General features: G+C 32.9%; 3 protein-coding genes across 5 annotated transcripts; 1 reads left to right on the top strand and 2 right to left on the bottom strand.

Annotated features, from left to right (window-relative positions):
• Nucleotides 1–208: 208 nt before the first annotated feature.
• LOC106105498 lies at nt 209–12439 on the bottom strand. Its single transcript, XM_013285847.1, has 22 exons — nt 12376–12439; nt 11553–11645; nt 10692–11296; nt 10120–10217; nt 8891–9042; nt 8682–8804; nt 8430–8532; nt 7907–8036; nt 7285–7386; nt 7107–7176; nt 6760–6876; nt 6381–6468; nt 4595–4701; nt 4300–4501; nt 3239–3473; nt 2446–2915; nt 2135–2259; nt 1732–1835; nt 1555–1651; nt 1365–1487; nt 1067–1238; nt 209–904 (listed from the first exon to the last, which is right to left on the bottom strand). The coding sequence occupies exons 1-22, from the start codon at nt 12436–12438 to the stop codon at nt 402–404; spliced, it is 3882 nt and encodes a 1293-aa protein (XP_013141301.1). The 5' UTR covers nt 12439; the 3' UTR covers nt 209–401.
• Nucleotides 12440–13075: 636 nt separating this feature from the next.
• Nucleotides 13076–17223, bottom strand: LOC106105317 (transcription factor SPT20 homolog). The gene is made up of 6 exons (XM_013285608.1): nt 17092–17223; nt 16631–16846; nt 15281–15391; nt 14070–14183; nt 13563–13808; nt 13076–13294 (listed from the first exon to the last, which is right to left on the bottom strand). The coding sequence occupies exons 1-6, from the start codon at nt 17221–17223 to the stop codon at nt 13076–13078; spliced, it is 1038 nt and encodes a 345-aa protein (XP_013141062.1).
• Nucleotides 17224–18472: 1249 nt separating this feature from the next.
• LOC106105537 (coiled-coil domain-containing protein 6-like) lies at nt 18473–25679 on the top strand. Of its 3 annotated transcripts, none has more exons than XM_013285907.1 (11): nt 18473–18747; nt 18828–18957; nt 19316–19406; nt 19592–19741; nt 19932–20075; nt 20447–20586; nt 20822–20899; nt 21305–21419; nt 21540–21632; nt 22261–22377; nt 23124–25679. In XM_013285907.1, exons 1-11 carry the CDS (start codon nt 18723–18725, stop codon nt 23325–23327), a joined length of 1287 nt encoding a protein of 428 aa, XP_013141361.1. In that variant the 5' UTR covers nt 18473–18722; the 3' UTR covers nt 23328–25679. The 3 variants fall into 3 exon arrangements, with proteins under 3 accessions (XP_013141361.1, XP_013141362.1, XP_013141363.1); XM_013285908.1 differs by having other exon boundaries at nt 20831–20899; XM_013285909.1 differs by lacking the exon at nt 22261–22377 and having other exon boundaries at nt 18474–18747.
• Nucleotides 25680–26333: the final 654 nt, after the last annotated feature.

The following is a 26333-nucleotide window of genomic DNA, read 5'->3' on the forward strand; positions in this document are numbered from 1 at the left end:
ATGTTATTACATAAATGTAGACACAGCCATTGCCTACAATATTATTTTCAATCAATTTATAAAAACTAACATAAATAGGCACTACTCGATTTAAAGATTAGGATGTCCAAGTTAATAAACATTATTAAGAGATTTCATTTTAGTTTATTTTCTTGTCTAAGAGCTTATAAGATAAAAAAGACAAACAAAAGAAAAATCACATAGCTAATTTAACTTACTATCGTTCTTTTAATGGAAGCTAATATAATACACAATTTAAACTTTAACCTATACATTATCATTATAAAACAGATAGAGTACAGTATTAAATACATGTCGTAAAATAACTAATATTTACAATTCCCTCAAACATCTATACATTAAATAATTTAAAATAAGAGTTAAATGGACAGGCCATATTCTCAACACTCATTTCTTTTGAACTTTTTGCTAGATTCATTGATATCTTCAAGTTTGTTTATCCGTCTTGTCTTCAGCAACATGTTGCCATCATTGTCACTACTGTTCTGTCGTACACAGTTCAAACTTGACACATTCTGATTATGTACACCATATTTTTTATCACCGATTGTTTTATTTTTAGTAACCAATAACTTATTTTGAAAGTCTTTAACATCACTCGTTTGTAATTTAAGAGGTATATAAATTTTGTTTTCATTATCATTCTTGATGGGAAAGATTGCTTTGTTTTCAGTGTCACTGGATAATCTAATAGTTTTTCTTAAATGTATTGTATCCGAGGCGTCTGTGAAACTACGTTTAACAACTATGTCACCAGTAGGTTGCTTCACAAGCGTTAGTGTCGGTGGTTCACTGTCTTTGTCAGGTTTTGTGATTTTACTTGAATTTCCTTTATCACCATCTGATGCTTCATCTTGCTGTTCTTCATTTTCAATTAATTTACCTTTAATAAAATTTGTTAATTAAATAGTTGTTATAAGGAAATTAAAAAACAACACTCATTTTTTTAAGCCTATTAGAAAATCTCTATTACTTCTTTATTGGGCAACAAATAAATAATTATAGAATAGAGCAATATTCTTGTATATATGAGTGAAAACATTACCATTCAATGTGGGGAATGTGATGTCTGGTAAAGTTAAATGTGAGTCTGGATTGTATCTGTGCATTAATGCTTTTAATAAAATGGAGATTTCTTCTCGCTTCCGCGTTACTACAATTTCATCGAACCAGTTAGCCAGCTGTTTTATAGGTAAACTGTAATCCAAAATAGGTTCCTGAAAACAAAATTCAATGTTTTGTAAAAATAATAAATTATAACTTAAACGAAATTTGTATCAGTGAACTATTACTTTCTATATATAGAACAAATAAAAGATTTTAATATAAACCTTAAAACTTACCTTAAAAAAATGTTCTACATATTGTAATAAATACAGGCCACAGTCTGTAAAATTATTTTGTTGAGGTATTTTCGGACAGCTTCCCTTAATATTGTCTTTGTTGAAAACTTTATTTTTACATATCTGAAAATTTTAATTGTGTTAAAGAAGTTAACATTTTTTTCTATTTATCAAACTAATAATAACATACTTTTGCTTGATATTCACAAGTGAGGTAGTCTCGTAACGTCGCCACAACTCTTGACCTGGAGGCACCGGCTAATGAATCAAATATTAATATACAGGGTCTGCAAAAAAATCATTAACTTATTATCTACATCAAAGGAAATACATAACAGATTTCTTTCTTATGATTTATATAACTTACTGTTTTATAGGTTCATTTCTACCAATTGGTGTTTGTTCTACTCTTTTTTCCGCTTTCTCTGCTTCATCATCCTCTGAATCACATTGCATATCTAAATCACTTTCCTGAAAACATGAGTCACATAATTAGTGCAATTGTCCTTTGAGTTCTTTATTTATTAACTACTTAACGATTAATATTTTTTTTAATAGAATATTGACCAAAGGTCTACAATTACAGGTTATTGCCAGTTTTAATTACATTACATCTTCTTATCTTTGAATAATTGATAATACTTTAAAAATTTTATTATTCACACCCCCTCGATGCATTCCTATGATTCTATTTTCCAGTTGTAACACAGCATTGATTACTCTGGACTGGAATGATGAAAAATGGGCATTAAATAACTATAAATACTTACATCAGCCTCTGCTTCATCTCGTTCACTCAGATTATCAGAGTCACAATTCAAAGTGAACTGCTGCTGTTCTTGTTTCGTTAACGGTGTGATTGTTGTATTACCAATCTGTATGGAAGACCGTCGTTCTGGAATAAAAACAATTTTATATAACAAACCTTCATAATCGTGAATATTACATGTCTTATCTATGTTATGTAATTTTTATAGTGACAATACAATATGAATGGAAATTAAATGTAAATTTGTATAATGTTTATAAAAAGTAGATAGTTTCCATTAAATCCCATTAAATCCAATGAAAGTATGCTTACCTCGTTTTTTAATTTGCTGAGGATTAAGAGTTCTATTGTCAATCATACTTCTACAGCCTTCTAAGCTGGGAAAACAAATAATAGCCACAAACCAATGGCAGTTTTCATTTATAGGAACTACAATAAAGTCTTTTTCAAATATATTCACATTTTTAGTCCATGTTTTAACTCTGGCATGTCTCTTTTGTGCCGGAGACAGACTGTTGTCCCATTCATGTGGATTTGATATTTTGTTTACTTTACTAGGTTTGGTTGTTAGCCTTTTATAAAAGAATGTGCTAAAAATATGAGTCTTTTCTCTCTGTACATGTGTTAAAATATCGTGTACTAAATGTTTTAAATAAAAATCTATGATAACATCGTTTAAAAATTGATCTTGCGCCAGGCACATGTAGTCTTCTGTATTTATAGGTATACCGCCCTTACCGGGTGGATAAATTAAGATTTGTCTTATTTCTGTGGGGTTTGCACTGTAAACAAATCAAACTTGTCAATACATGGAAACTATTAAAAAAAAAATTATATTCATGACTTGTAATAAAGTTGGTTTTGTTTGTTTCAAGTGATCAATTGGTTGATATGTTTTCATACAAAATGGATACTAAAACTGTACTGCAGTTCGGATACCATTAAATGCAGCAAAACCTAACACTGCTTGAAGCTTTCGGTATCAAGTTTAGTCAGTATAGCCATTCTTTGTTTGAATGTTTTTCTAATTGAATATTGTAAATGTTAAAATATTGTGACTAGTCAAAGTGCAATGTTACTAATTAACAGAAAAAACAAGCCTTACCTTTTAGCTCCAGAGTTTGAGGTACTCAAAGACCTAGTTATAATTTTTGCAACATTATTACTATCTCTAGGACATGTCCTTACTAAAATATCATTAGCTTCACGGGCACTTAATTCGTCCATTAATTTACCAAATAAAGCTTTTAAGGCGAGCTTTGAATCCTCTGATATACATTCAGGTAACAAAGTTATTCTTTTATAAGGATCTATTACAGACATAGGATTGTAGTATGGTCCTGAAAATAAAACCATTGAAGACTTAGCTACCATTTATACTAATATAATAAATCATAAACAGACACTACCTCATGGTGTAGGATATCAGCAATCACAGCATATTTTTTAATATTTCTTTCTTTAATACAAAGCCCTACACTACACTACACTTATGAGACACTTTGGGCTATACATTTTCATACTATTAAACTTAGCGGGTAAATAAATTGAAAAAAACCTTCATGACCATAAGCTACAAGCTGGCAACTTCAAGGAAGCAAGGTTCTTATGGTAACAGTCATTTTGACATTTGCAATTGTAAAATTCACAAGTGTAAAAAATAACAAAGTTTTTATAATTCCATGCAGTTGGAGCAGCATGGAAACAGCTAGTATAACTATAAAATTCCTTCTTATAAGCAAATATAAACAATATAATACCAGATAAATATTGATAAAAACTTATCTTAGATTTGTTACATAACAACAAGTTGCAAATATTGGTAAATAAACTCAAAGATATGTGGGAGGTCAACAAACAGGCACTGGGGTAATGTGGTTAAGGCCCAATCACCCCTAACTAGAGCAGATTTTTGGTGTGGACATATATGAGCTAATAATGTACATCTCTAGGATTGTTTAATGTACATATTTAATTCAAACTGTACCATAAAAAACCATGAAAAGGAAATATTTCCAGTGTTACTATGTGTTCAAGGAAATAATTTTGTACCTATCAAATTACATCATATCTGAACTATTGGTAATTTTGAAAATACGTATAAAGAGTATAAATATATTTTTCTAATCCTAAAAACTTAATGTTCTTAACAATAAATGTACTCACCGGTATCATCTATCATATCCAAAGTTTTTCTTATATAAGCTCCGCATCTGCTCATAGTATACACAAATATAACCGGCAGTCCTTTTCCAAAATGGACTAATATCCTAACAAGTTCCTTTAACTGTATTTGTAATGCCACATCTTTTGATTCATCTTTAAGGGTAGGTGCAATAATTTTAATACCTTTGGATGATATGTATACCTGAAATAAAAAACATTATGAATTTCATTTACTAGTGAAATTTTTTTTTTATAGTAACTGTATTTTTATTAATAATGACAAAAATATAAAAACCTTCTCCTTTGGTGTATATCTATAAGAACCAATTCTAATAGTTCGACAGTTAAGGGTTGTAGCGATTCCTTGAGAAGAACTTGGATTAATCTCTTCTCTGCTTCCATCTAAAAAAAAAAGCCTATTTAGATATAAGTTTGAAGAAATACATTACACATTTTCATAAAATTCAAGAACAACCATTGAAAAAAATATTATACAATGAATCAGAATTAATTTTTTAATGTCATTATATTTTAACTAATAATTTTAGGTTACAATTTGACAAAATTTTAATCAGCGGGACATTGTGTTTATGTTAAACATCAATTCCCATATACAATGTCATATAGCATAAGTGTTCTCATTGTTGCATGAAGATATGCATTCAACATATGTTTTTTTTTAATTCACCATGTTTCATGTTTCACCAAGGATCAGAAAATATCAAGAAATTATTAAGGTTTTACTTATCTTCAACTTAGAAAAGCATTTACTAATCAAAGTAGATAGACATGTACATGAGCCGACATTGTGTACTGTGAGGCAAATTATGGTAATAGTTATTGCTATTCACTATTATTTTACTTGTATGGATTAGAATAAAAGAGAATATAGGAAACATGATAAATATTCTCGATGTTATTGATTATAGTTTATGACAGTTTTGTACAATTACAACCGTACTTGCTAACCATGCGGCATTCAGTATGTAATAAGTGCTGAATTACAATTACCACATATTTAGAATCACAAATACCTGTTTTAATACCTAAATAACTTTTTTCTTTAAACATTTTGGTAACAAAATCTTCATGAACGTGTTGCAATTTTGACAGCTAAAGCAACCGAATTGTGTCGCAGAATACAGATTCCTAAAAATAACTGTCATAGCGACAACTGACAACTGTTAATAAAAACGGTTACGCGCCAGATAACATAATCTATAGAAATATAACGAAAACATATAAATTATATTTTCAAACAAAACTTGGACCCGTAAAAAATTACAGGAATGTTTGTTACGATGTAACGTCGTAATATTCCGGCCACGATATTTTAGAATAGGTTATAAAATGGCAACTCTACGAAAAATTAGATTTGAATAAAATCGGTTACCCGTCGCAAAAACGATATAGCAGAGATAGATGACGAAGATAAGTGCATTGCAGATGTTTCGATGTTAATGTATTTATTAGTATAAATTTTGGGAATTTAGGATATGTTTCACTAATTATTGTAACGAATAAAATAGTAAAAAAAACACACAGATGAATTTAGTACCTGCTTCTTTTGGGAAGTCGGTCAAAAATCGCGGACAACATTTAGTCTCTAACATATTATTCATTATCCGTTTTAAACAAATAGTCTATCTAATACACCATCGTCATTGGGTTATAACGTAATTTAGCTCCGTTACGTCAAATCTCACCTGCATTATACAATTATTGTGCTCTTTCACTATTTTCAGTATTGCCACATGAAAATCTTCAACTTCTACTGTTGACAATCCACTGCAGTTATAAAATTTTAAGAGGTCTAATATTCAGATCACAATGCAATGCATTCAGTAGATTGGCCACATTGAAAAAACGAAAATATGAAAGTAACAAGTGCAAATGTACTTAGTAGGTCTATTTAAAATTTGTTTGAATTGTTTCCTATCCCAAATTATGGTTTTATCTATTAATGCCTGGAGAAGATAACTTTCTGGTATCTTAAAATAACAGAATTTATTTTTTGTTTTTAATAAAAAAAAATCTTGTTTATACAAAGATAAATAAAGAGTACAAGGGAAAGTACTTACCGTCCATGTGACCCATGCCGAATGAATTTTCGGAAGTTCCTTCAATTTCACTCAAAGTAGGTTCTTTCATGTTGATGGACAGTTCATGCTAAAAGTATTCATTTCAAATAACATCTTAATCAGATAAATGACATGAATTCAAAAGATAACTCAAGAGCATAGAATTTTTTTTTACAACAATAGTATACAAATTTTCGATACCTTCCGTTAGAAACATTATTTTCGATGTGTCTACTTTATAACAAGGAATCAAAACTGTTTGGTGACATCACCAAAACTACTTAGGACATTAGACTTTTGCGCTATTAAATTACGAAACCTGTTTTTGTTTTTTCTAAACATGTGCATTAAGAAGTAATATTTTAATATTTAATATTACCTGTGCACTGAGTAACGAGCTATTAGAATCCTCTTCATCAGAGCTTAACGTCAATATAACTGGTTCAGGATCTGGTTTCGCTTTTGGTTTCCTAACTCTTGTTGGCTTTTTCTCCTGCTGTTATGGTTGTTTTAATTAGTTTGTTGAGTAATCAAGGTTAAAGCGATATTACATAGGGCTTTTTTAAATTATTTATGGACATGGGAATTATTAAATAATTTTTAGTTTTCTACTAAAATTAGAATGTTTTAACTTAACCCAATCAAAAAAAGTGGTTCATCATGTTGCTATATGAATCAATTCAATGAGTAAAAAAAGTAATGTAAATAATACTAAAAGCAACTTACTGTTTTATTATTAAGTGTCTTCACGGTAGTCTTCAATAAATTTAGTTTAATGCCATCACTAGTACAAGTACTGTAACAAAAAATATATTTAATTTCATGTGAAATGTATGTTTTTTATATAAATTATTTAAATGATTAATAAAGAATTTATTTAAATAATATCATGTTTGTTACTTACTTTTGTTTGTCTAAAAGACTGGTCTTTTCTGGTTCCTTTTTCTTTTGTTCTAATTTCTTAGTTGGCACACTCTTAGGCTCCTCTGTGAAAACTCTTTTACACCTGCAATAAATATACAAAGTTAATCTAAGAGAATCAAAATGTTAACAAACAAAAATACCAATTTAAAAACATTTATATTTTTCACTTATAAATTGTCAATATTTAAATGCTTAAAGAACAACGAAGACCTTTGCCAATAACTAACTAACTCAACCAATACATGGCAATCCTGCTCCTTTGCTGCTATTAGCTTGTAGTTTTTGTCCTTTGCCGCATGAGGATTTTGTCCAATTTATTCACCTCCTAAATTATATAGCATAAAAATATGTAGCTTATAGCGTATTACAAGTGTAGAGCTTTTTATTGATTTTTCAAAAACATGCTGTTTGCTGGCATCTTACATAACAAAGAAGTTAGGCTTTATTATATTAGTATAGAAGTATAAATATTTACAGATGTCATAGGGATGGGACGTTTTTGTCGATGATATAGGGTTGCGCCGATTTTCTTCCTAACAAGATATAGATATGTACCAGTACTATGTAAAAAGTACATATGTGTAAGTAGTGTGTGTGTTTACCGTTGACATCGACTGAAGTCAAAGCCGGTATATCCACAAGACTTGCAGACCGCCAGCATACCGTCCACGTAGCGCGGCGGCGGCGGCGGCGGCGAGCGGCGCTCCGGGGACGACGGACTGTTACTGCTCACTACACACACAGAATACATTTAATGTGTTAGAATGTATATCCGAGAGAAATAGCAAAAAATCTGTCAAAGCATTTAGTTTAGGCTAGAGGAGTAAACAAACAAAGCAATTTATTTTCAGTTTATTATCCTATAATCAAATAACTGGAGATCAGTAGACAATTTTCATTCTTTTCAAAACTAATGTTATATTAGTGCCACATCAAACCCTACTTCTAACATTACAAATGCGAAAATTTGGATTGTTGGATGGATGTTTGTTAGAAGGTATCTTCTAACTTGCTTGTAATATTTAATTGAAATTTGGCATAGATGTACTATGTTTTTTTATTCCGCTCGGACGGAGTCGAGGGCGACAGCTAAACATATGTATAACCTTAAATAGGTAATCTTACCATTATCAGGACATTGGATCTTCTCTGGTGTTGACATTGCACTATTCTGTGCTTGTGGTAATGCGCTAGGGGAAGTTCTACTACTCATGTCGCCAACAAGCATCTGTAATATAAATAAATATCACACATTTATCCAACAAAAACGCATTTAACCGTAAATTTCTATTATCGAAACACTTGCACAACATATTGACATACTCCAAACTCTTTGTACATGTTTTTCGACAGTGGAAACGTACAAAAAACACTCACAGGATGGTTTTCCAACATTTCTTCTATTCTAGTCGTAGCGCCAACGGAGACGAAGTAGTCTATTTCGCTACTTGTATTTTGCATGCATTGTATATGTGTGTCTTCTGAAAATGGTACATTGACCTGCAAAAGAAATATATATGTAAATAAAAGGGACATAAAGTCGTATTTAATGTTTTAGGTTGTTTTAAATTATAGAATTCACAAACCTGTTCAAGAACTTCTTGTAACGTACAGCTCTCTTTGGGTAATGTGAATGTGATCAGTCTCTGTTCGCCATTTTGAAGGAAAATCAGCATTTTCGCTGATTGCGGTTCTACTGATTGTTCTGACGGTCCACTGCTCACTGACTCGCTGGTATCTGTCATATTTTAAACATGGTTAACCTTACTAATATTATAAATGCGAATGTTTAGATGGATGAACAGATATTTGTTAGATTTGTAGCCTAAATGGCTGAACGTATCTCGATGAAATTTAGCATAGATGTAGAGGATACTCTGGGAAAGCACCTAGGCTACTAACTTTTTTTTTATTCCACACGGACGGAGTTGCAGGCGAAAGCTAGTTATTAATGAATTGGTTTTTTTGTCATCAGAGAAAAAACTTAAAAGGTTATAGGTATAACCCTGTTATATGGGGTTAGACACACTAAAACCCCTACGGCCAACCTCGAGTTCAATAAAAGATGGTTCCAGGCTCTGCATGGTATACCCTCGGAATAATAAATTGGTCTACAGTCTTATGTCCTTTCAGTAAAGGTATACTTTTTTTTTTATAAGAAAAGCGGGCAAACGAACAACGGGTCGCTTGATGTTAAGTTATCCGACGCCCATGAACATCCGCAATGCCAAGGGTACTGCAGATGCGCTGCCGGCCTTTAAGGGAGGAGTAAGCTCTTTTCTTGAAGGCCCCTAAGTCGTAACTGTTTGGAAATACCGCTGAGGACAGAGTGTTCCACAACGCGACTGTACGAGGTAAGAATGTACGTGAAAACCTCGTCGTTGTGGAATGCCAACCATCGAGGTGGTATCGATGATATTTGGCACTCTGTCGACTCGTGCGATGACGGAACTCAGCGGCAGGTTCCAAACAATTCTTCGGAACACTCCCCGTGGTAGAGGCGATAGAAAATGCAAAGGGAACTAACGTCCCTTCGCAGAGCCAATGAGTCGAGCCGATCGGTGAGACAGCGGTCGTTGACGATTCGAGTGGCACGTCGCTGCACGCGGTCAAAAGGAAGAAGCTGGTATTTAGGGGCTCCGGCCCAGAGATGCGAGCAGTATTCCATATGTGGCCAAACCTGTGCTTTGTATAACTGCAGACGATGGGCTGGCGTGAAATACTGCTTCGCTCTCCCGAGCACACCAAGCTTCTTACTTACTACTATACTTGTTTGCTGTATAAATTTATACATATTGTTAGTAATTAATATTACCGGAATGCATTGGCTGCTGTTGGTTCTGCATGGGCAGTACTCGCTGCACGGGTCGCGGCTGCTCCTTGCTTCGCACCAACGTCTGCCGGCCGGTTTCGCTGCAAATAACAAATATGAATTAGACAGATTCTATTGAAATAGAGAAATTTTAGACAGTTCGTTAATGTTGAGTTTCAAAAGAAGTTTCAAATTTAATCTATTAATTCAATGATTTCACAAGATTACAACTTACAAACCAATGTTCCATACACCAACAACGTCAACCATTTGTTATTTAAATACAGCGGCGATAGTTCCAATTTTGCGATACACAAAAAAGTAATGGTAAATGGAATATGATCGGATATAATCGTATGTTTCTTGGTAAAATATATAGTTTCATCGTCAAGATACATTTACAACTATAAAAAAAATAATTTCTTTACAGTCAGTTTACAAAATAATAATTTTACAACGAAATGCGTATCGCTTGTTCAGTACTCTCGCTTGTATGCTTGGTCCAAACGGAATGAGACAATGAGTCACGGTTATTTGTGCAATGTGTTTATTATGTTAAGAAAAGAATAACATACCCTTGTTGAGAAACAAGTTGCTGAGATCGTGATGGCTGGTGGAGTCTCTTGTATTCTGCAAGGGTTATCCGTTGGCCATTAGCAAATGTAAGCACTTGTCTCTCCTCTTCCGGATTATCCGTTTCCATCAGCAAGTGGCTCAGAGTAGTTGAATGTTGTAAATGTGTTTGTTCAAATGTCTGTTGCGGTTGATTGTTGAGGAAATGTTGGGGACTGAATGTTAATTGATGTTGGGGGACGGATGTGCTGGTGTGGTTCTGTCTGTTCTGAGGTGGAGTGTGGAATTGCTGTGGGGAGTTGTCATTGATGGGATGTTTCTGTACTATAGCCGCTGTAATACTTTCTTCAAGGTCATCCATTTCATTAGCATTATTTGGTTGTACTGCGACTTTTTTGACTTGCTGTTGTATTTGTGGATGAGGTGAAGCACGTTGTGCGGGGCCGTTCATGGTCTGTTGAGGTAGAGGTCCATTTGTCTGGTTTTGTCCGACATTGTGCTGTGACATTTGTGTGGGCAGTCCTTGCGTCACTATGGTGCCTTGCGGCGTGATGATGCGCGTCGCTTGCGAGATGCCGGCGTTTTGTTGATTGAGGATTATTTGTTGCTGTAACAATTTTTTATGATTTAAAAACAGGAAGATATTTGTAATTCAATAACATTTATTAAATAATGTCGCCATAAAATGATTTAGATTATTTGAATATTTTTGAACATGTTTCTTTTTGAATGCTCAAAATATGGGATAATTTAATGTTTTATACCATTAGGCATTAATATTCAATCAACAACTATGCAATATTTTAGTATTTTCCAGATGTTTTTAATTTTCATAATGTTATGTTAAATTAAAGAAACCATACTTGCTGCGGCGTCAGTTTCAGCTGATTTATCTGTTGCTGTATTTGTTGCTGATGAACTTGTTGGCCAATGATATGTTGTGCTAACTGATGAGTCTGTAAAAAGAAATTATAAACTTCAGTTTAGTTTATACCTTGCGATATTTAAGTGATAAAGCCTGTTAGGTTTATTGCGTGACAACATTTAATGCAAAACTTTAATTTATAACGAGCTTTTGCCCGAGGCGCTGTCCACGCAGAATAAAAAAAATGAAGTCTATGTCTATGTAGTTTTTAGCTGCGTATCCGTTCAGGCTTTAGAAGGTAAACTCTATCAAACATCCATCTATCTTTCAACTTCAATTTTCGCATTTATAATATTAGTAAGATGTAATCTAGACATATAATAAAATTGGAGTGTCTGTTTGTAATATCAAAGGAAAAATTCCACATTTCGGGAAGATGTATTTGCGTTGCTGATAACGAAAATCGCATTTAAAACAATTTTTGTCTGTCTGTCCGCAAGCCGCGTTTGTTCCGGGTTATCTCCGAAGCGGCTAGACCGATTTCGACCGGACTTTCACTGAAGGGTAGCTAACATTGGCGGGCATATTATAGGCTATTTTTTTTTAATTCCGCGCTGTAAAAATGGCGACCGGACTGCTGTCTCTGGAAGGGGTGGACCGATTTAGACGGGACTTTGACTGAAAGATAGCTGGTAGAAGGTAGATGCACGTGGGAATGTGATAGATGATTTTTTTTTATAATCCACGCTAACGAAGTTTTCGGGCGACACCTCATTAAGAATAATAGTAATCAAATAAAATTGTGCAGTATATGTGTGTACCTGTGCGAGTGGCGTGCGAGGTCTTGGCGGGCGCGGAGGGCGGTGCTGCGCGAGCGGCGGCATGACGCGCGGCGAGGCGGGGCGCGCCGCACGTCCACCGCGCAACGCCGCCGCCCCACCCGCACCCGCGCCCGCCGGGGACGCCCCGCGCACCACGCCCCCCGGACTGTTTTGTGCCTACAAATATACCCAATAAATACCACGTCTGTATGAAAGTTATTTCGCGTCTAACTTATTTTAAAATGGATAATACAAAAAATAAAGTATAAGGGTAGGCAACGCATCTGCAATTGCGGATGTCTATGGGCAGCGGTCGCTTCGCCATTTTGGCGATTTCAGGGGGCCGCTTGCTCGTTTGCCACCTTATGTTATAAAAAAAAAATAAAGTATGGTTTTTAACTAAGAAACAATGAAAAAAGTTAACAATTGAAAATAAAAAGAATATATAATCTCTTACAACACTACAACACAAATAGAAAGTATTAAACAAAAACATAAAATAAAATAAAAACGTAATCAAATGAAAAAAAATTATGGGAAGATGAATAAGATGTCATGATTTTATGAGATTTCGCCAGTGTTTGTCTTTAATCAATGATAAAATCTTTTAGATAACATATGGCACAGTAAAAGCATAAAATACTAATACTTTTGTCTTCTGTGATATTGTATAAGATTCTAAATTGAATGATTTTTGACACTAGTGTATAGAACCTGGCCATAGACGATTCTCATTGTCAATGTTTACCTGCTGAAGCTGCGGGGTGAGTTGCCTCGCGACCTGTGGTCCGGGCAGCGCGGGGCGCGCTGGGGCTCGTCGCGGCCTCACTGTTCTCGGAGTGCGGACGAGAGTCAAGCCGGGAGTATTACTAAGTGCTTGATTCAGAAGCCGAGGTCCCGGCTGCCGTGTTGGGGTACCCTAGGGTTATAAAAACATATTAATCTATGCATTATCATCATACCAAAATTATAAATGCGATTGTTAGATGGATGGATTTTTGTTAGAGTTTGTAGCCTAGACGAGTGAAAAGATCTCAATGATTTTTGGCATAGATGTAGAGAATAGTCTGGAAGAACACATAGACTACTGGCCTTTGTTTTTTTTTTAATTCCACGCAGACGGAGTCGAGGGCGAAAGCTAGTAATGTATAAACACAAAACCTGTTTGACTTGTCAATATGGTATACCTGTTGATTGATATATGCTGCATGCATAACAACTTGTTGATGTGGTATTTGTTGGGGCTGGAGGTGTTGTTGCTGTTGTTGCTGTTGTTGTTGCTGCTGCTGTTGCTGTTGTTGCTGCTGCAGTTGATGTTGCAACTGTTGTTGTTGCTGTTGTTGCAGCTGTAATTGGATTTGCTGCTGGTGTTGCTGTTGAAGATGTTGGATTAGTTGGGGGGAGGCTCTTGTTAGCTGTGATGCCTGCTGTTGCTGAAACAAAGAGTTGAGTGTTATAAATATTGATTACAAAAATATACACATAAGAACATATTATGAATAGGCTAGCTTATGCCCGCGACTTTGTCCGCGTGGAATTAAGAAAAAACAAAAGTGTGTAGCCTATTTGTTCTTCCAAACGGTCCACTACATTTATGCCTAGTTTCATCGAGATCCGTTTAGCCATTTAGGTTACAACTAAATCTAAACTTTCACATTTACAATATTAATTTTGAACAGATTATAGATACTAACATTTTGTGGTCCTAATTGTTGGGTGGCAGTTTGGGGTGGGGGCTGGGGCGGCGGCTGCTGTGCCGGGTGTATCACAGTGGGCTGCGACAATACATGGCCAGGACTCACAAGCTGCTGTAATTATAACAACTAAAATAACAAAAAGTATATCCAAACCATTCAATGATAACCTTATATAAAAAAGTGTATAGGTGTCCCAGCAATAATATGGTTTAAGGTACAGTTATGTAACATATGTTCATTACTTTCTACTTCAGAGATTATAATCATGCTACCTAATTAATACATAACAAGTATTTAAATAATATATAAGATATTTTTTGATCTTTTGACATTGAGGTTACAATAGATAGTTATAGTTAGTTATAGAAGTGATATGTTGTCAATTGCTTTTTCCATTAACATAATACTTTTTCATAAAATCACTATAATTTTTAGAGTTATAATAATATTAAATATACTATAAATTACATAATCATCATTACTGTGAAGAACATATTAAACTAAAACTTTTAATTACAATTTATCCTCTTATGAAGTATTTTTGGCATGAATAAAGACTGATACCTACTGTAATGTTATTATAAAACGGTTTACATAAAATACTTATTTCATAACTTAATGGTTTGGAGTTTAAACCAAATGGAAAACCATGTTTTCTGCCTATCCTTCTGGGTTACGGGTGTGAGCTATCTTGTTGTTAAAGGTTTCTAAACTATACATTATTTTTCTTAGTTATATTTTTAACACAAAAGCTATATAAAGCAATAATGAACATAGAACAAGCATGAAAATGTTAAACAAAAATTTAAATAAAAAATAATACTTTAGTTTGTATTAACAATGTTGACATTTTAATTGGATAATAATCTTATTTTCCCAATTCTAATTTCTATTCAGTAGTATTCCACAAAGTTCTGTGGATATACATAACAGCCAGAATATTTATAAAAGTTTACCCTCAATTAAATTTACACATTTTTATTTTGTTTTTTCTCAAAGAAAATATTTATATTTGAAAGCAAACTACCTTATTGTATAAAACTACTTCACCTCAAAACCTCAGTTAGTATTAACATAAAAGTAAAAGATTCATGCTAAGCAAATTATTGAGAATGAAAGAAAAATGATTAATAAATTAGAAGCTGCAAAATATTGATACAGTGCATGACATTTGACCTATGTACTAAACATATAGTCAATGGACATACATGTTGCGGATGTTGAGGTGATGACTGTTGCATCAGAGATGCATCAATGATCTGTTGGGCCTGTTGCAACACAACCTGAGCATCCACAGGCAAATCAGAGGTGTAGTATACCTATAAATAAATTATTCTTTAGCGCTGAACACTTCGTAAAGTGATCCTTTTAGTGTTTGTATAACTCATTGAAAATGTTAAATAATTGTCTAAATACTAATAAATTTGGAGAAATGATTTATGAATATCTAAATATTAGTTATTTCATAAAACTCATTTAAAATCAAAGGTTTTTAATATTGTTTTTTATATTTGGTATCATAATAAAATATTTTACTTTCAACTTCACTATTTACTAAAAAAAAACAAGTTTTAATTAAATTAAAGTTAAATGATGTATCAACCAACAGATGTCAATAGTTTTATTGTAAATTACTATGCATGTAGTATATTTTTATTTTACTTTTTGTCTACTAAAGTCATCAGTTAGAAAAGCATGTTATAAATAAATCAAAAATCATTAGCTTAGGTTGTATAAATGTAAAAAAAAACTAATTGCAGGTCAAAATAAAATAAAAACCTCTTCAAATCAAGACTTAAACCTCATAAACAAAGGATTTACATCCATTTTACCATGAAATTGTACTGCCATAACACTTATATAAAAAAGTACTGTTATCTCAAGATTTTCTGAGAATGAAAGTGAGGAAACTATATTTTTGTACATGTTCCTTGACATGGAAACTCATCATTATGTTAATGCCTTATTTTTCCACAAAATTACAATATATACAATGATTAAAATAAATAACATTTGCTTTTAACAGGAAGTTATGTTATGTTTATCAATTTTACATTTTTGTTGATAATCTTTAACCATACAAATTATCTAAATAGATATAACTTGTGTTGGTATTTTTTAGTTGCTTAATAAATAGTATATCCTATCTGTATATTCTATCTTCATAACTGAATTTTTAATGATTGTAGACATGCTTATGAACTTACAAATTTAATAAATACCAAAAAGTAAATACGAATAAAAAAGAAACTTGTGTATTTGTTTGTGTTTCATTACAATTGCTATGGAATCATTTGTTTTCTATTACATTTGTTTTACAATATTCTAAGAATGTTATTTGTGTGTATGGTAGAAAGATGTTTAATGTGTAATTAACTGTCACTCGGAGTTCATTGCTTAAGCAGTTCTTACTGTGAATAACTCATACTAAATAACCATTAAGGGATATCCTTAGTAGCCATTTAACAATTGAATGGCATTTAATCATTTTACAGTTTCTAATGAAAATTGAATTATATTCATCCACAATAATTATTATGACTTATAATTAAACTTACCTGATGTCTATGCAAAGTTTGTTGTTGCTGATTTTGTTGTTGTTGCTGGTTTTGTTGTTGTTGTTGGGGTTGGAATTCTGTCCTGGTGGGTTGTTGGGGTTCATGACGTATAATATATTGCTGTTGATAAGGCAATCCATCTCCAACAACTAGTTGAGGTTGGACACCTTCACTCACTATTATATCACTAGATGTGTCCGCTTGTTGCACTACAACCTTATGAGGCAAATAATTTTTTGTTAAATTATAGTAATATTAAAATAGGTACAGGGTTCAAGGACCGCTGGTTAATACTTCAATCCTAAGTAACAACTGCTTTTAATAAGATGTACACATATCTGTGTAATAAAAGGCACACCCACTGTTTTATACATAATTCCTATTAATTTAAGCAATAATCATATCTATAAATAAAGTTTATTTTTCAGACTTGTTTTTACTAGAGTTGCATTTGTACTTACTTGCTGTTGACCATACTGCTGGTCTTCTTGGTTAACAATGATTCCATCCAAACATATATTAGGACAATATCTTTGTAAATCCTCAAGTGTCAGTGAAGGTCCTTGCCCAACTATTTGATAATATTGAGCCATTGCAAATACTTAGCCTGAAATTGTTTTGTCACTTTTATGTATCATATTTATTTCGCAAGTATATGTTTTACGCGTGTTATAATTGTCGTTTATTTGTTTAAATCCCGTTAATGTAGTTTAAAAAAAAAACAAGTTATAACTAGACATATAAGTTCAATATTTCTCGAGTGGTATCATTTGTTTACAAAATGTTAGCCCTAAATCATAACTAACAGTATGTGTTTTAATGACTTCAAGTTATTGATTACATTTATTTTGGAACACCTAAACCTAAACACAATTGGGTTTATACATTTTGACGATTAACCATTTCATTGACAGATATTTCATACACCCTGAACTGTACATACAAGAACAGCAGCAATGACTTCGTGGATCGCGCGGACATCCCAACTATGGCGACGATACAAAAATCCATCCACTATCACAATTTTTTAACATTTACTAAATTGCACCACTAACTAACTAAATACAATAGATAGCACAAAAATCGCCTCTCGAACCGTTTAAAGAGACAGAATGAAATGGCTTCGATTCTTTTGATCCAACCTAAATCCTATTCAAGGTGATATTTTAACAAGGGGTAGAGAAACTTTATCTATCAGCTTCTTACCAATATTAACTAGGGACATTTTAAATGCCATATATATACAGTAAAATATAACTTTTAGCATCAAAATGCTAAAATTTTAACTCAAACGCCAAATCTAGAAGCAATTTACATTATGGCGTGTGTGTCACTTTTTTTTAATTGTACGTTTTTTTATCTGTGTTGCTACTTGAACTGGTACGAAATCATACGAAACTGATAATTATTTTGTAATCTGTTACCTATGTTTTTGTTGTCGAAATAGAGAAATTAGGATATTTGTTCTAACATGCATTTAAATGATTAAACCAAGGTATAAACATTATTCATTTGCATTTTTTAGTTTGTGACTAGTTTCCGTAATCCCCAAAATACATAAGAAACAAAATACTATTTTTTTTCAATAAAAGCTATTGCATGGTCATAATTTGTTTCCATGAGAAGCTGTATTCAAGAAGCTTCGAAACATTGTTAAATACTTTATTTTACATTGAGGAAGAATCCATTATCAACTCGCCCTTATTCCTTACGGAGGGTCGGCACAGTATGTGAATTGATACGAAATCACCAATTTATGCCAAAATATTAAATGACATTTTTTTAATGTCGAATATAAAATAGTGCTTTTTATTAATCTGTGCCGGTTTTATACTGCAACCATAGATAAAAAACTATACTGCAAAGAAAAACCGTACCCATGTTTATTCAATTTCGAACGAAATTTATTTTCTTATATTAACGATAGTGCTTGTTATATTATTAAAATCACGTTATTGCGGCGTGCGGATCTGATAATTACGTATAATAACACTTACGGTATTAAGTTAAAAGGGTTTTGTGGAATTGATTTCAGATTTTTTATTTACTTGATGACATTTTGTTGCCGAAGTCATTCTTTCGTGCAGTGCAAATGGATGATACAGTAGTTTCTCCAGGTATTTAGAATCATCTTAAACTATTTAATTTTAAAATAAATAGTGGAATATTTTTGACATATACTATACATGATTTTAAGGTAACAAAATGGGCGATTCAGCATCAGAAAGCGATTCCAGTTCCCTCGATGGCGTAGCAATGCTCCCTCCCAGTAATGTGTCTCGCGATCAGCTGCAGAAGAGAATTGAGTCCTTGCAACAGCAAAATAGGTGATTATTATAGCTTATATAAAATTTTTGCTTTTTATTTTCGTAAGCAAACTGACCATTATTCACCAAAATTGAAAATCTAGTTCATAAAGAATATATAAAAAATGCAATAATCCAACAAGACAAAAAGAAATGATATTTACATAATGGGTTTATAAAATATAAAATGGTGGTATTTAAATTCATGTGATAAATTCAGGTTTTCAAGCTATTTATTTTTATTATATTATTTATTTAAGATTAAAATTAGGTTTAGTAAAAATTAGATTTGTTACATGTTTGCATTCATAAAGAATTTATGTTAATGTTAAGTAATTCTGGTTTAAACTTTAGTTTTCTATGTTTATTTTATTTTCAGAGTATTAAAAGTGGAACTTGATACATATAAACTGCATGTGAAGGCCTTGCAGGAAGAAAATCGGGCTTTAAGACAGGCTTCAGTATCTATTGTAAGTCATCTGATATTCCTTTAAAATCATTAATAGTAAAAACTTTATTCTAATTGCCTGAACATTTAATTTTTACTTTATTTATACTATCTAATATAGCAGTGATTCTGTGCTCTAAACATTCCAAGATGCTTTAGTCAATGTGTGTGCTAAATGTTTTTTTTTAAATGATTTGCTTTTTACAGCAAGCAAAGGCAGAACAGGAAAAGGAATATATTTCTAATACACTTTTGAAGAAAATTCAAGCTTTGAAAAAAGAAAAAGAGACATTGGCTCATCATTATGAAAGGGAAGAAGAGTGTCTTACTAATGATTTGTCCAGGAAACTGAATCAAGTATGAATTATATCTAATTTATTGACTCTAAAATGCTCAATTTTTTCAAATGATATCACCATATAACATTTTCTTCTACAACCAATTAAAGTTAAATTCAATATAATAACGTGTTAAAGTTTTAACCATTTGTAACTTAAAATAAAAATAATCATATAAAGTTTCATTTTTAATTCTCAACTTTTTTTAGTTGCATCAAGAGAAATGTCGCTTAGAACTTACATTGGAACAAGAACAGGAATGTCTGGTCAATAAATTGATGCGTAAAATCGAGAAATTGGAAGCTGAAACTTTAGCTAAGCAAACTAATTTAGAGAGACTTCGTAGGGAAAAGGTAAAAATCTTTAATTTTATTCATAGATATTTCAGGTTAAGCTTTCATACCTATTTAAAAAAAAACTCAATTTTTTGTATTGAATTTGACAAAATCCAAATTCTAATATAAATGTTCTTGTATCATCATCATTTTCCTTTAGTCATAGTCAGTGGAACGGGATTTTGTCCTCCACATAACTACCATACATTGTCTCAGTCATCACTCCTTTCACACAATACATCCATCTCTTTCTATGTCTACCTCTACCAATGTACCCGTCCACACTCATAACTAACATTCTCCTTGTTACAAGCGATTCATCCCTCGTCATAACATGAATACATGTTCTTGTATATGTGTAGTATCAATCGTAATATATATTTTTTTAGGTAGAGCTTGAAAACACATTGGAACAAGAGCAGGAGGCTTTAGTTAACAGGCTTTGGAAGCGGATGGATAAACTGGAGGCCGAGAAGCGTTCATTGCAAATAAGACTGGACCAGCCTGTTTCCGATCCCGCCAGCCCTAGGTGAATTTGTTGTCAGAATTTATTTATTGCTTATAATAACACAGTCATAGTTTTATTAAATAACATGTCTTTGTCTTTGGTCCAATTATGTCTATTTGAATGATTTTTCTCTTTAAAAAATTGGATGCCTTGAATACTAGTGTAGTAATTATTTATTTAAAATTTCCATGCTTTTGTATGCATTTTAATGTTGTATGAAATTTGGAATAAAACAATGAATGGTTCTTTCTGCCAGGGACATTAGTAATGGCGACACAGCTTCTAATCTAAGTAACCACATTCAAACACTGCGCTCCGAAGTTGTCAAATTAAGGTAAGATAATTTATGTTACTATTATAAAGAGGGATAATTTGTGTTTTTATGTTTTTAAAGAATGAACTCTAAAACTGCTTAGCGGAATTCAAAAATTCGTTCATAATTAGAAAGTTACGTTATCAAAGAGTAACATAGGCATTTACTACTAGAATTTTTTTTGGTTACCTTGCGGGCAATGTCGCGAGCAGAGACTGTATATTTTATATACATAATATGTACTTAAAATGTTTGTTTTTTAATTCAAATGATTATTATTTTAAAAACATAGGGATTCATTTTTATGATTTTCATAAATATTATTTAGTAAGGTTTTGTGTTCTATGATCTCAGGTGTGGTCTTACCCGGTATGTATACAGATAAATTAAACCAGTTTAAAATACTAATGTTCATTTTTTGCACAGAAACCAATTAGCAGTATCGCAGAATGAAAACAAGGAAAAAATGCATCGTTTTGCACTTGAAGAGAAATATATACGAGACGAGAATGTTCGTTTGCAGCGAAAACTTCAACAGGAGGTGAGAATATGTTAAGAAATAGAAGAATAAGTGGTTGCAATGATTATCTCATTTTGTTTTGTATTTAAGAAAATAATATAAAATCTGTGGAACATATTAATTTATATAAATCTATTACAGGTGGAGCGACGTGAGGCTTTGTGCCGACATCTCTCTGAGAGTGAATCTTCATTGGAAATGGAAGAGGAGAGACAATTTAATGAAGCCATGGGCGTAAGTATTTTATTGTCATATAAAATTTACATACACATTCATTCATGGATGCTACAAACAATATACTTTTACTAATACTACTAATGTGAAAGTTTGGATGGATGAGTGCATGGATGTTTAGAGTTTATAGCTTAAACTACTGTATGACTGAATCCCGTCAGTCATCAGACATAGTTCTATATCTTTAACGGCTAAATACTGAAAAACATTTCAATACGTGGAATCTTAAATGATAAGACTATCCTTAAATTAAATGGTCATTAAAATTTTAAAGTAGGACAGATTGTGAGCAGCACTTATAAATCGAAGTGTTCAAGGTTTGTTTCAGTATTTGGCCGTTTTGTATGAAAATGTGTTAATTGTAGCCCCAGCAGTAGCGGAGTTAAGGGGTAAATAGGTTATCATGGTATAGGTTTGTTAAACGGAGGTAAGAATCACATGTAACAAGAACAACTTCAGTTATGAGTAAGTTCACCGGTAGAGGTAGACATAGAAAGAGAGAGATTGTATGATATGATCAAGAAGGAAGTGATTGAGATGACTGAATATAAACGTGGAATACAAAAGCGAGGTGGCCGGGAGTAGGGATGAAGAGGGGAAGATGTTTGTATGTGAGTGTTGTCGCAAGGCGCGGTCGCGCAGCGTGTCGTCGCCGGGCGGGTCGCGGCCGCTGTCGCCGTACTCGCCGCTGCTGCCCAGCGCCGGCCTGCCCATCGCCAGGCACAATATACACTTCAACTCACAGGTCACTCATATGAACATACTTACAGCGCTCACACCTTTGCTAAACTAACGCATGATTGTTTCGCAGCATTTTCAACTTTTTAAGGCATAAATAAAAGTAGTGTGCACACCTTCATATAAGCTCGTAGAAATGAAAGCGATACTAAACGGTTGTGCGATAATTTAGTCAAAGGTGTGCGCGATCTTAATCTATACATCTTTACTAAAATAATGAAGCGTAAACACACACTTCTTACTTTTGAAGGATGTTAGCAATGATAGTATATTTTTGTTCCTTTTTTTAATAAAAAAAAACTTTGCACTTACGACACGCTTTACGCTACACAGTACCACGCTATTATATTTGGGGATAAAAAGTTGAAAAAAGCCAGATCGCCGCAGTAACAGTAATTGTAATGTCAAAGGCTTTCGTTGTCATTTGTGTATTAGAATTTTGATATTTGCATTAGTTTTACAAATATAAATAAAAAGGTAATGTTGCTATAATTTCATGCGAATGAAGCCGCACGGAAACAGCTAATGTAAACTTGTTTCTTTGTACTTCAACTTTAAAGACTTGTACTTGTAGCCATTAATATAATTGTAACAGCGTAATTGTCTTCATTACTCCAGACAGAATGGATTGCTTTTCTAATATGTCTGAATAACATTGACAGACATAGGGACGGGACGTGTCTTCCAATTATCTAGTGTTGTTCGATTCCAGCATGGTACGGATTATTAACACTATGTAATTTATGTGTGCAGGCGCGCCGCGGTACCAGCGAGCGGTTCGTGAAGCCGGCAGTGCCGGGCGCGTCGCTGCTGTGCCGCGCCGGTCTGGAGCAGCCCCCCGCGCCCCCATTGCCCGCCGCGCCCCCCGCGCTCCCACCGCACACCCCCCGCGCCTCCACCCCCCACTCGCCCCTCGAGCAGCCCGCCAGCCCCATGGACACCTCCTCCAAGGACTAACCACGCGATGACATTCTTTACTATTTATGCTGAATTCATTTGTTATTTAAAAAAAAAATCGCCATTTGCTGCCAGTTGCAAATAGGTAATCGATAATATCTGCTGAAATTACGATTAAAAAAAACACCTATTGCAGCCAGTTGTAAAAAGGTAATCGACAAATCGACAATATCTGCTGAAATTACGATTTTTGTTATAGTTAGGTCATCGATTCCAGATGTGATTGCTGTGACCCGAACAATGCTTTGAGCCTAAATTGATTTAAGATATGCGATAGGCTTCGCGATTTTTTTGTGCAATAGCATTTATTGCTTTAAATTTGCAATTTATTAACTTATTAACCTTTCCAATTTTTGATCTATGCTAAAAAAACATTTCTCGCATTATTTTCTATTGTTATTTATTTAGTAAAAATACCATTAAAATGTATAATTTGAGTTACAAATGTAAATGTACTGAATACAGAAGTTTGTTTTAACTGCTTACCAGCGTTACGTAAGAGGCTTTAAAGCTATCAACATTAATGAGCCATCTAACATAGACTTTGCAACTGATTTTAATTTTTATTCTTAGACTTATTAACGATATTAATAAATTGCTAGATTGTCAATCGAGTTCTTATGCCAAAACTTTACAATACCTGACTTTTAAATAGAATCTTGTAATCAAACGCTTTTAATTATTTCTCGATTTAACTAAAAAATTATGAAAAACATTATTATAATTTTAACAGAAATGTTTTTAAATGACTTTTTTTTTAATAAAACTGGAAAATAACTTATATTTGTACTACGAGTTAGTATTTTTTGGTTATGAAGGTTAATAATTACGTTCACGTGGAAATTGTTTCTCTGTAAAGAAAGATTTTTTTTGATAAAAATGAAAACCGACGAAAAATGTACGTCACTAATACTACGCGTGTAAAGTCAGCTACACAAAGGTGTAAACATTTACGAAGGTACAAAAACTTGTATATGCCTTATGTTTCAAAAATATTCGTGCACGTATCCGTTTTCTTTCAACCACGAATAAATGATATTGACAAAATATGGATAAGTAATATTTAAACCAAAGGTCTGTTCAATGTTTTGTAAATGTGTACAGATTTATGTAGCTGACTGTACAATTGATATGAACAAACATCTGATGTTAATTTTGTACCACATTGGGGGAAAATTTGACTTGAGAATTTTCCATCTGTTGAAAAACAATTTACAAGAATAAAAAATCTTGTCAGCATAACCAGAAATATTAAATCTTCTTCTTATTGCATAAAAGTATGGAATATCTGTATGTACATTAGAAAGTGATGTAATAAAGAAACCAACTGAATCGCTACAGGCTAAGGTTTTTATATTGTTGGTTAGGTTATGCATGTTAATAATTGTATTGAAAATAATAATGACATGTGTATACCATGTCTTTTAAAAGTTAAATGAAATTGTTGAACAATTGTTCTTAACTTTTTTGATTCGTTTTCGGACAAGACATTTAACATCGGCATAATAATCCTATTTACCGATTTAGAGATAAAAAAAAGATTTGAGTATCATATAGACGAGCTCAAAAATAAATCGAAAGTAAATTAAGGTGATTAATAATAATTATGGTTATACATTATTATTGTCCTCGCTGTGAACAGCTAAAGATTTTCTAGTATAGTATATAGTGATTTGTAATATAACTGCGAAATCGTTGGATTATGAAATATACGTCCTGGATATACGCTCACTGCCCTAGCGACTGCTGACTCCCTTTTGAGCAACGCAAAGGCTTGCAATTCTGCTAATTTTGATAAATACGCTTGTGGGGAGTTCGCAAGTCCATTTGACATTTAATCGCACTGCAACCGAGTTGAATGCAGCATATTACTGTTATTTATGTTGCCAGTAAATTAATATTTACTGGTAATGCGTTATGTTTTAATTCGTTATCGTAACGCATTTATTTATATAAGATGGATATTTTCTATGTGTTACATAAACATTAGGTTATTTGTCTTACACCTGATGTGATTGAGTACGATATATAGCTTAGATACGATGGTAACCATTTTGGCTTTGATAAAATGGCAGTGGGTTTTGGCTGTGTATAAAATTCACTTGTGAATAAGGGTTGTAGGTAAAAGATTGTATTGGATACTGGGCGTGTAAACTGCTACTTGTTAGTGTCGGTGTATGATATATTTTTTTTTCGTATGTTTTGTTGTGCTCTCAAGAGCGTGTTTGTTGTGTTCGGTGGACACTCGCGGGGTAGAGCCTCATTGCCTACTGACTCTATTCAACTGTGCAAATTTTCACTTAAACGTTTTATTTTTCAATGTTAATAAAGAAAATATATGCATTAATATTATACTGTGTTTGAATATACCTTCCCTATTCCTTATCAGATATTTCTCTAATTTTATAAAGTTCCAAGTAAACTACAAGTTAAATGACATGCTATCTGTACCACAATATGAGTATAAAGAATAAATTGGCTTTGTTTATCAATCTGAGAGTTTCGACTACATAACTCATGAGATCAGCTTTTCAAGTGAGCTCATATAATGGCCTTCTCGTTGGAAAATTTCCGATATTGTTAGAAGCCGTTTTAGGGTTATCCTTCATAACTATTAAGTCAGCACTCACGGGCACGGTAGAAAGCAGTAATTTTAATTCAATTGACACTAAATATGTTATTTGTATATTATTTTTAATTAAAAAATAATTTGACATTAAAATTAGATGTTAACGAATTTTCGACCACATAATAAACTTACAGATCATTCGTTCAAATGTGGCACTAATCCATATTCATTCGCTTAGAAGTAGAGTAGTATTATTGTCCACTAATTGTCATAACTCGGCAAAAAATGCGCACAGTATAGGAAAGGATACAAAATAAATATATTGATAACATTGGTCGGCGGCATAGCCTCTGTTGCTGATTTTTGTCGCCATTCGGCACCTTTAATGGTCAGAAATAATCGTGGTTTACACACGCGTCATAAACCTAAGCAAACCG

The sequence above is a fragment of the Papilio polytes genome, unplaced genomic scaffold (assembly GCF_000836215.1).
Source record: "Papilio polytes unplaced genomic scaffold, Ppol_1.0 DF822845.1, whole genome shotgun sequence".
Taxonomy (NCBI): Eukaryota; Metazoa; Arthropoda; class Insecta; order Lepidoptera; family Papilionidae; genus Papilio; species Papilio polytes.